The sequence below is a fragment of the Suricata suricatta genome, chromosome 5, assembly GCF_006229205.1.
Source record: "Suricata suricatta isolate VVHF042 chromosome 5, meerkat_22Aug2017_6uvM2_HiC, whole genome shotgun sequence".
NCBI classification, from domain to species: Eukaryota; Metazoa; Chordata; class Mammalia; order Carnivora; family Herpestidae; genus Suricata; species Suricata suricatta.
In genome coordinates, this window is record NC_043704.1 from 14,521,027 (window position 1) to 14,532,215 (window position 11,189).

Genomic DNA, 11,189 nt, shown 5'->3' on the forward strand with positions numbered 1-11,189 from the left:
CAAATCCAGTACAGCAGTGCCTGCCACCAAAATCCGTTGTAAGGAAGAAATTACATCATGCAGCAAAGCATCCAGGACATAGCCCAGCATGTGGTACAAGAGCCATAAGTGTTGATGATGATTATTGTCATCAGTATTACAGCCATGTGCTGAAAGCGAAAAGCAAGCACTCATTTCTTTCCTGCAGGCTTTCATGATTCGGGACGTCATGAAAGGCCTGGGCTGCTCCAGGCAGATTAAAGATATGCTGGAGTCCAACTGCATCCTGGCATCCCTACCCAGAAACAGTAAGACCCCTGGAGGGCACATGCGACGTCTCCTCACTTCCTGGGCACCCCACTCTGAGCTCAGTGGGTGTCCATCACTGCTGACCTCTCCCCCGTGTTCTCTTCACAGAGCTCCGGCAAAGAGCAGGAGGCAACCGAGAGAGGACCTTCACGGAACAAGAGTGGCTCAACAGAGGTGGAGAGAAAGCCAGATGCCTTACCGGGAAGCCACGGGGTGAGATGTAAGACAACATGAACTCAGTGCGGGATGCAAATGGCAGAAGTAACGCAAAGAGGAAGATGAAAAACAATCGAATAGCTCAGCAAACGGGCAGGAGCAGCAAGCAGGATTGCAAAATGTTTTGGCAGCAGTTTGGCTTAGGAGACTTGATAAACTTATTAAAAAATTACAGTCAAAGAGACAGATCCAAACCTCCATATATCTCCATGGGCAACGTCCAAAAGAATGTATGTTTGCAAATAGTGACTCTGCCCATCTGTCGCGGTGTTGCTACATTTTCTCGGGGAAGAGCCGAGGGTCCATTAGCAGTCCCCTGACACCGCACGATGTTCTTCTGCTTCTGGCTGGGCACCTGTCACTCTGCTACCTGGGCGCCTTCCTTAACACATCCCTGCAGAAGGCACAGATGTTCTGGGGCTGGGATTTCTCCCCAAGAACGCCAGCTGGACACCCTGTCCAATCACCTCATCACTCACACGTGCCCGCAAACCGCAAGGCGTGGGGAGACAGCGCCCGCAGAACCGGTCCGTGCACAGCCCACCTTCATGTGCTGGGAACATCAAAGCATTCTCTGATGCATCAGAAACTATGTGCGGTGCACCTCGTCTGTTCCAGGTACTTTTCTAGACACCAGTGATCCCTGCCTTATGGGGCTTACAGTCCAGTGGGGAGGCAAACAGTAAACACATCAACACATAAATATTGACAATGGGGTCAGGTGACGTCGTGGGTTGAATTTTGGCCTCCCCCAATTCATGCGTTTAAGTCTTGTCTTAATCTGTCCAAGCTGCTGTAACAATATACCACAGATGGGGTGGCTCAGAAACAACAGAAATTTATTTCTCAAGGTTTTGGAGGCTTCAAGTCCAAGATCAAAGCGCTTGCAGATTTCATGTCTGGTGCAATGTCTCTTTCCGGTTCATGGACAGCCATCTTCTTGCTGTATTCTTTCGAGGGTCAAGGGAGATCTCTGGGGTCTCTTTATAGTCTTATTCCTGGAGGTTCTGTCCTCATGCCTAATCGCCTCCCAAAGACCCCTCCCCCAAACACTATCAAGCGAAGCTCTCAGCAATGAATTCTAGGGGGACACAACCATTCAGTCAATAGCAAGTCCTAACTTACAATACCTCAGACTGTGACCTTATTTGGACATATAGCCTTTTTTTCCCTCATTTTTTTAAATTTTAGAGAGAGAGAGCACAAGTTGGGGAGAGGGGCAGAGGGAAAGAGAGAAAGAATCTTAAGCAGGCTCCACGCTCAGCCCAACTCAGGGCTCGATCCCACGACCCCAGGATCATGACCTGAGCCAAAGTCAAGAGTAAGAAGCTCACCGACTGAGCCCCCCAGGCGCCCTTGGACATACAGCTTTTACAGATATAACCAGGTTAAAGTAAGATCGTTAGGATGGGCCAGTGTCCTCCTAAAAAGGGGAAGTGCAGATACAGAGACACACACATACAGGAGGATGACAGAAGAGCCACTGGGAGACCACAGCCACCTACAAGCCAAGGAAAGAGGGCGGCCTGGAGCAGATTCCCCTGCACAGCCCTCGGAAAGAACCAGCCCCACCAACACCTTGATCTTGGACTTTGAGTCTCCAGAGCTGTGTGACAACAGAGCGCCTGGGCGGCTCAGTTGGTTAAGCACCTGACTCTTGGTTTCAGCTCAGATCATGATCTCACAGTTTGTGGGTTCAAGTCCCACATTAGGCTCCATGCTGATGGCGTGGAGCCTGCTTGGGATTCTTTCTTCCTCTCTCTTTCTGTCCGTCCCCTTCTCTCTCTCTTGCTCTCTTTCAAAATAAATAAATATACATAAAAAACAAGGGGTATGGTGCCTGGGTGGCTCAGGTTATGCGTCTGACTTCGGCTCAGGTCATGATCTCACAGTTTGTGAGTTCGAGCCCCACGTCGGGCTCCGTGCTGACAGCTCGGAGCCTGGAGTCTGCTTCAGATTCTATGTCTCCCTCTCTCTCTGTCCCTCCCCTGCTCATGTTCTGTCTCTCTCTCTCTCCCCCTCAGAAATAAAATAAACATTTAAAAATATTTAAAGAAGAACTGTGTGACAATAAATTTCTGTTTAAGCCACCCAGTTTGTGGCACTTTGTCACCGCAGCCCCAGCAAACTCACAGAGGTGGTGAGAAGCACTCTGAGGAAGGACACAGCAGGATGAAGAGGGGCAGCAGTGACAAGCGTCATCTTCATCGAAGTGAGGTCATGCTGACCTCTAGGATTCCAAACACCAGGGCTCAGTCCTTCAGCCTGCGGCCGCCGCTCTCCAGGGGGCTTCCTGGGTAGACCAAAGATCCGGAGGGGCCCAAGGCGTAGTGTTACACAAGTGCCTACCCTTGACTTAGTGCACTTTATGTCCAAGTTAGGTAGCAAAGGTTTTCATTTCCTTCCGTAGTCCCCTTTCTCTTTCTTATCAATCGCCCACCCAAAGTTCCGCGCCTTTCCCAGGAAGAGATTGTGGGACATAGATTCCGAGTTGTCCCAGCCAGGGTCAGGGTTTTACAAAGATCTGTCTACACTCTATCATGCCCTGTGCCCGTAACCCAGGCATAGCAGGAGCAGGGGGTCCGAGTCAGGGGCCTCGTCTAAAATCCTGGCGGGAGAACCAGTCTGCCTGGTCTGAGGGTAGCCTGCAATTCTAGCCCGATCAGCACAGGAGCTAGCAAACCAAGGTGACTCACACCCTCATCCCACGACGCACAAGCCTCCATTCCCAGTAGAGGGGACAGAGCCAGGCAGCGAAGGAGTGGCTCTTAACATTCTGGGGGTAAGTAACACCTTTTAGAATCCAACAGTAGGCATCGACCCTCTCCCCAGAAACGTAACTGTCCACATACAATTTATAGGGGTTCACAGTCCTGCAAACCTCATCTATGGTCCCCCTCTAGTTTGTGAGGCCCAGGGAAACAAAGTCTGTAACGGCAAGAATCACCAAGAAACAAACACAGGAAAAGATAGACAAGGCTGCAAAATCTATCGGTGTCCTTCGTATATGAAGTGTGCCTATAAATCAATAACAAAAAGACCAAAAACCGAGGCACAAATGGTGGACAGGAACAATGAACAGAAATGACCTGCAAATTGTTGTTATGCTCAGTGCACTTGTAAATAAGAGAAACTGTAAATAAAACGTAAATAAAACTGGACACCTTGTTTAGTCTACTAGACTGGCAAAGATCAAAAAGTTTAAAGAGCGCCTTGTATTGACAATGATATGGAAAGATACCCCCACACCAGGCTGATGTGTGCGGGAACTGGGCCAAACTCTACGGAAGGCATTTCGACAATATTTATGAGTAGTTAAAACATCCATACCCTTTCACCCAAGACTGAGAACTTACCCCTCAGCTATACTTGAAACGTTTACAAAATAACAAACAGGCTCAGATGTTTACTGCTGCCGAGTTTGAGAATAACAAAAAACTGGATACAACCTAAATGTCCATTCTTCAGTTGTCTTTAATTCTTTAACGTCCATTGATTTAACCAACAAGGAATAAGCATATTAGCTCCACACCATGCATAAAATGCAGTAATTAAAAATAATGGTGGGGCGCCTGGGGGTCAGTTAAGCGTCTGACTCTTGGTTTCAGCTCAGGTCACGATCTCGCGGTTTCGTGGGTTCGAGCCCCGCATCGGGCTCTGTGCTGACAATGTGGTCCCTGCCTGGGATGCTCCGTCTCCTTCTCTCTCTACCCCTCCCCAACTCGCGCTATCTCTCTCAAAATAAATAAACAAAAAAATAATAATGAGGCAATCTTGTAGTCGTCTGGGGAAGGAAGTTTAACACGTATTACTAAGTGAAAAGAGCAAGGCACTGAACAGTATGTACAATGTAAAAATACACCTTTCCATACATTGACAATACGTATATTGTATGTGTAGAGAGTGTCTCTGGAAGGATACACAGGAAACGAGAAGCAGTGTTGCCTCTGGGGAGAGAAAGGCACTGTTCGCCGAGGCACACAGGTGAGAGGCAGAATTACCTCTCACTACATACCCTCACGAAACTTTTAAATTTTAGAACCCACGTCTGTATGAACCACGCCAAACCTTAACCAAACGAAGCTTAAAGCACACAAAAACAACCAAAAATCAAAAAGAACACAGTAATGAGGAAGTGCATCGCTAAGTAGGGAAGAGCCAGCATAGCGAGGGGGTAGGTGGATGTTAAGAAATGGCTCTGACTGGGGCGCCTGGGTGGCTCAGTCGGTTGAGCATCCGACTTCAGCTCAGGTCATGATCTCACGGTTCATGGGTTCGAGCCCCGCATCAGGCTCAGTGTTAACAGCTCAGAGCCTGGAGCCTGCTTCGGATTCTGTGTCTCCATGTCTCCCCCCACCCCATCCCCACTCACACCTTCTCTGTCTCTCTCAAAAATAAATAAACATGAAAAACGAAAAAGAAATGGCTCTGACCCAAATAGTCTTTGTCCACCCGAATGTCCCAAATCATCAACTCTAATTGACAAGAATCCAGTTTCCCACAACTTCTGCAACAACTTTCCAACTTTCCCCACAAGCCAGGAGTGATGGGGGTGGAGGGGTCTCTCTCACTGGCTCCAAACTCGGCACACTGGTCGACAAGTTAGCCCAACTCCATTGACACAAAGTTCTCCAGAGAAAACACAGAGAGCACGTAAAAGTATCCCCCATACACAACAGAGCCCCCAAGAACTCCAACCAAAGAGAAACACGAAGCCAGAGTCTTTCCCAAGAGAGTGTTTGCAGTATGGACCCCGGGGCTGATCCCTCATTTCAGGTTAGAGGGAACACGACTCGTCAGCAAGGTAGGGCGGGAAGCTGTCCAGGTTCTTTATGGAAACAGCCAGGTGTCAGGTTAAGACTTCCTCCCAGGAGCACCTGGGTGGCTCAGTCGGTTGAGCATCTGACTTCGGCCCAGGTCATGATCTCATAGTTCGTGGGTTTGAGCCCCGCATTGGGCTCTGTGCTGACAGCTCAGAGCCTGGAGCCTGTCTTCGGATTCTGTGTCTCCCTCTCTCTCTCTCTGCCCCTCCCCTGCTCATGATCGACTGTCTCTCTCTGTCTCTCAAAAATAAATAAATGTTAAAAAAAATTTAAAGAAAAAAAAAAGACTCCCTCCCAGCCAGGACCCCGGCCCTGCCTTCCCCCAAGAGGCAGTAGACACGGGGCCCTCCCCTTCTGGCCTTCAGAACTGGGAGGGGATAGATTTAAGCCACCTAGTGTGTGGCAAACCTACTCAGGGCATTTCCCTACTTCATCAACAGAGGTAAGAACACCAGCAACTGGTTCTCATCTGCTCAGGGGCATCGCAAGTATATGGTGACAAAGTGTGGGGAAGACCCCAAATCAACCACAAAACGCACCACACCAGGGAGAGCTGGCACGCGTGACGCAGGACATGCAGTGGCTGTCCCCGCCTTTGTGGGGGTTATCAGCGTACTCCGAGCTGACTCAGGGCCACCTCTTCCCACCCGGTCATCTTACCAGCCCCCCATCGGAGAGCGTGACATTCAGTTCGGGTCAGCACTCGGGAAGCAGCCAGGGTCCCGGGCTGAACAGAAGAAGAGGTTGCTAAAAATAAGGCTTGGGGATTTTTCTATATGGGTTTCAATTAGCCAAGAGAGCAGGTCACTCGGTGACCATGAATAATCGAGAGGGGGCTGCCGCTCCCCTACACCTTCAGGGGAGAGAACTCCTCCCCCGACCCCCAATGGGAGGCTGCCACCCTGCCCTGGAACAGTGGGAACACAACGCAGTCGCTGAACTCAGCCTGTATGGTGCCTCAACACCTACAGAGAAAATTTAGGGTTGTACACCTCTTCCCGGGCACCTTTCAGCACTGCTGTGCCAATTCAAAGCTCCCTTTGAAGCCCACAGGACCTGTGTATCAATGAACACTGGGACCTGAGCCCTCTGGGCCAGCCGCTGTCACTCACACGTACTTCAAAAAGATGAGACAGGGCAGTGAGTTCAGAAAGGATGCGGCCGCCGCTGCAGCGTCCAATCTCGGAAATTATAGGCGCTGCCTTGTCACACGCGACACACGGAGCAGGTGCTTTTGCCAAACGCCTCCTTCTTGCCAAGAAATCCCTGCTGAGGATTCAGAGGAATTTCCAGTTCTCTAAGCATTGCTTGTTCCTCAGAGCTATTACCCCTAAATTTCCAGCACTTCAAAAAAAAAAAAAATCCACAGGATTTAGCACCTGTTTGTTTCAGAAATACTTGCTAAAAACAGATCTGCCAAAAGGCCGTCTCTAAAATTAGTCCTGTTTCCTGTTCTGCGACACATAGTAATTTCTATTTTTAGTAACTCCTTCACTCCAGGTATCTGGCACTGTCGGCTCATAGCATCATTACTGGCAAGTTAGGAAGCAGGCAACCCTTATTTTTAGCCCCATAATAGCTCCGGCTTATTTTTTTTTTTAACCAAAGGTTAGAACAAGATCTGGAAACATCTTAACCAATCATTTATGTGCCCAACCTTGTACCTTAGAAAGACTCGATCCCCAACAAGAACTAACTGTGGCATCAACCATTTTACCCCCACTCTCCACCTGAGATCTACCTTGCTTCGCTCTGTAACCTTACCCTTTATTTTATCAAGTTCTGAAAAAATGTAGCAATCACCTATTATGTGCCCAGATGGTGCATTTCATGTGTAGCAGGGAGCAATGTAACAGGCAGCAAGCACAACCTCTCTGGATCTTTCAGAGTCAATACCACCCCCCCCACCCCTACCCCAGCCCCATTCAACCACTTTGCCCTTTGTCTCATCGCCAGGCAAAACATTTATCATTGTGGTCATTTTCCCTCCTCCTGTCATCAGGCTCATTTAGTCACAGACTCTGTCCTCAGAGCGGACCCGTTAAGAGCCTCACTTGCCCGGGTGAATTATTTATTTTTAAAGCTGTATTAACAGAGAAGACATCCACTCAAAGCCAAAGGGGACAAAAGTGGGTGTCACCCAAACCCATTCTTTCTTTCCAAGCAGGAACAAGGCCATCTAGATTCAAACAAGCCACTTCAGAGGAAAGGCTGGCAACACGCCCACAGTCCGCTGTCCGGCAGAGAGTGGCGGAAAGGAAGCCTCTTGGTGAGACAGAACTGGAGCCTGAAATGAAAGTCGGCAAAGCGTGGTTTTCGGTCATCTGGACGCGGACAGTAATGTCCGGTGAGCCATGTAGGCTCCTGCCCAAATCGTTTTGGAAACGTGCACCAAGTCGAACGCAACACACACACACACACACACACCCCAAGTGTCCCGAACCAGCAGTATTCTGAATTTGGGTATGAATCACCCAAAACATGGTGCACAGTTCGAGACTGCACCTGTGAAGTCCAAGGCCAAACATGGGTACGCCATCGTCTTCCCTTTCTCCGCCCCCCACTCTCAACTTTTTCAAGAGCTGATTCCCCACAAGAAGCTGCCACTGGGCACATGCATCCATTTCTTACTATAGTGTTCATGACTTCATCCCCCCCCACATACACACACTGGTCTATGTCCTTTAAAAGAGAAAGGAAAGGATGTGCCCCCATAAAGGGAGGAATATCGGGGTGAGAAGCTTTCCAGGGCCATTCACATCACCCCCTGTGAAGGACACCTCATTTCCCTTCCCCTGGGGTACTGTCACCTCAAGGTCTAGGCTCCCATGAGTACCCCTTCTCCAGCCTGAAAATCCTCTTCCTAGCTCACCGGGTAAAAAGAGGGCAGGGCTGCACAGAACAGGACATGGACCTCACCTTCTTTTGGCTTTCGTTAAGACCATATCCAGAGCGCGTGGGGACAGGGACCCACGAACTCAGCAATCCTTCCCAAAGTCATGCATGTGCGGCCTCAGGCGCGCACGCGCACACACACACAAGATTTTAATCTCTACAATCTGCCAAAACCCAGATTAGTTAAGCATTAAAGGTGTTGGATTTGGGAGATAAAAGCTATGGATAACACCCATTGTTTCCTTAAAGCCAGCAATTAAGCAAACTAAACTCCAGATTTCTCATGATGCCTGCACCCCCTGAAGCACTGATTCTCACGGCTGGAGAACACCACATCTGAATAATCGCCCCCAATACCCCCCCCAGGAACCACCCTCAGTAACTAGAGCCAATCCAGTCACCTGAGAATGACAATTTCATATTCAATTAATGCCACCCCCACCCCCTGCTGAGATGAGATGGAATTCATCATTTAAGAAAGGTGAGAAGGGGGCACCTGGGTGGCTCAGTCGGTTAAGCATCTGGCTTTGGCTCAGGTCATGATCTCATGGTTCATGGGTTCGAGCCCCATGTGGGGCTCTGTGCTGACAGCTAGCTCAGAGCCTGGAGCTGCTTCAGATTCTGTACCTCCCTCTCTCTCTCTCTGACCCTCCCCTGCTCGTGCTGCCTCTCTCTGTCTCTCAAAAATAAATAAAAAACATTTAAAAATAAATGAAATAAATAAAAAGAAAGATGAGACGGGAGAGAAAGGGCATGAACACCTAAGGAGGAAGAAGGATCCTCATTCGGACCCCATTTGGGCAAGAACTCCCTGCACCCAGGCTGTCCTGGGGGCCCAGCACAGAGCTCCGGAAGCCCCAAGAGGGGCTGAGCTGTGAGTGCATCCTCGGCCAAGCTCGGCCAAGGCCAACAGCCTTATGTTACGAAGCAAAAATGCACCGGTGAGGAGCCGGAGGCGCAGCATGGCATGGGAAAGTGGAGAGAAGCCAGAAGAGGCTGGGCGGTGGGGCCGGCGAGATGAATGTGCTCGGAGTGCTGGCCACATGCTGTCGGTATAAAGTCTCGTCCCTCTTTGCTAAGATTCAAGCTAGAACATGCACAACCAGACGGAATTCCTATACGTTTCAAAGGAAAATCAAGTTCTACCACCATTGCCGGCAGGAATTCACCCAGGGATGGGGAAGTGAGGGTGCTGTAGTTCGCAAGGGGGGGCCTGGGCCGGATGCGCAAGTTGGCCAGCCCACAAGCGAAGGGAGTCAAGTATGCTGTGCTCCCTTTGGACGAGAATGAGGTTAGGAGTGTTTTTTCCTCTTTGAAGAGTTACTCAGTTCAGTGGGTTCATTCTGCACACTCCCTTTTTACATGGAAATTCAAGCAAGAGGCACTTTTGAAACTCCCCACTCTAATCCCACCTACCGGAAACAAAGGTACTCCACCTGGAAAGGTAGGAGTAGATGGCCACAGACAAGCGTGAGAGAGAGACCGGCCCTCAAATGCAAGGGGCTTCAGGACACAGTGGGGAGAGGAGGAGGGAAACCGAAGCTGGCAAGGCTGGGCACAGAGGGGCAGGCCGGCTGGCCTTGGCATCAGAGGCCCAGTGTATGGCATTCCCAGAGATACCCAGGCTGGGTGGAGGACCCCAGGTCAGTGGGCAGAGGGGTAGGTAGGAAGCCTACAGCTCTGGTCCCCCCAACCGGTCCCCCCACCGGGCTGATGCTTCCCTGATCAGGGAGCCCCTCTAAGCCTTAAAGGAGGAGCAGGGGAGTCTTGAGGCTAAGAAGACCACGAGCTTGCCAAAATGTGGGCTACTCTCAGGCTGGGGTAGCCTCACTGCTTAAGGTACCCCCAACCTCTCACTTCCAGAGTAAGTAATCATATCTTGAGTTTCTTCTCGCAGATCCAAGTCACAAGCTAGATCTACCTCGGCAGCACCTAACGAGGGTTCACAACCACCCAACTTCTCACAAGTCTGGAGAGGGTGCCCCTCTCGGTCCCTGGGGTTCCTCCTTTGCTTTCTCTTCTTCTCGAAAGATATGAAAGCGCCTCCCAACCCCTGAAACCTGAGGGTATCAGTGTGCTCCCTGCCGGAGCAGGGTCCTTACTAAAGCTCCCACTCTGGCTAAGGAGGACGGAGTACGGGTGGAGGGAAGGAGCTGGGCACGGCTGAGGGTGGGAGATATATCGGAAAGCAGGAGTTGGCGGTGGGGGGGAATGGGTGGGTGGAGAGGGTCCCTGGGAAACCCTTCGTCTGAGCACGAAAACCGTCCCTAGCTGCCCGAGCCCACAGGTGGGGTCTCAGCCCTCCCCCACCCCACCTTCAAGCCCAGGAGGGAAATCAGACTCGAAGCGTCCCCAAGCGGCTCTTCCACCCTGTTCCGCCCACGCAACACCACCGCCTGGCTCCCGCCGCTCCAGAGATTGGGGAGCCCCTGTGGACCCCAAGAGCAGAGCCCCTCCACCACCCCCACGCGCTGCTGTCCACCAGGCGGCGCCCTTGGAGGAGCAAAAAGCCTGCGGGCGGCTTCGCGGGTCGCCAGCCGCCCCCACCGGGGAAGCCGACCCCAGACCGCCCCCCGGGAAAGGCCCGCGGTCCGGCCGTGGGGCCCCGCGCGCGCGCATTTGGCTCGTCTCCTCTTTCGACCGAAAACGGGCGGAGGGGAGGCACCGGGCCGGTAGGACGGAGCCGGACTCCCAGCGCAGGGCTCCGGGCAGGGTCCCCGCCGCCGCCCCCCCCCTCCCGGCGCCCCGGGGTGGCTCACCTTCTCCCCGGTCAGCACGTGCAGCCCCTCGCGCACCTTGGCGAAGGAGCCCTCGCCCAGCTTCCTGCTGCCGATGAGGTAGTTGCCCACGCGCTTGTGGTGCTGGAAGTCGCGGAGCCGCTCGCGGGGCACGCCGCTCACCCAGGCCGGCAGGAAACTTCCCTCGCAGGCCGCCGCCGGCCTGGCCGCGTCCTCGGCGCCGCCGCCG

The 11,189-nt window shown here is 51.7% G+C and overlaps 1 protein-coding gene across 1 annotated transcript in view; it reads right to left on the minus strand.

Moving 5' to 3' along the window:
- HUNK (hormonally up-regulated Neu-associated kinase) overlaps positions 1-11,188 on the minus strand; it is a gene marked incomplete at its 5' end in the record, with an annotated part of 111,717 nt that extends 100,529 nt beyond the window's left edge. Inside the window, one exon of the mRNA XM_029938667.1 lies at positions 10,982-11,188. Within this exon, the coding sequence (XP_029794527.1) occupies positions 10,982-11,188 (207 nt within the window). The remainder of the gene's footprint in view (positions 1-10,981) is intronic.
- Position 11,189: the final 1 nt, after the last annotated feature.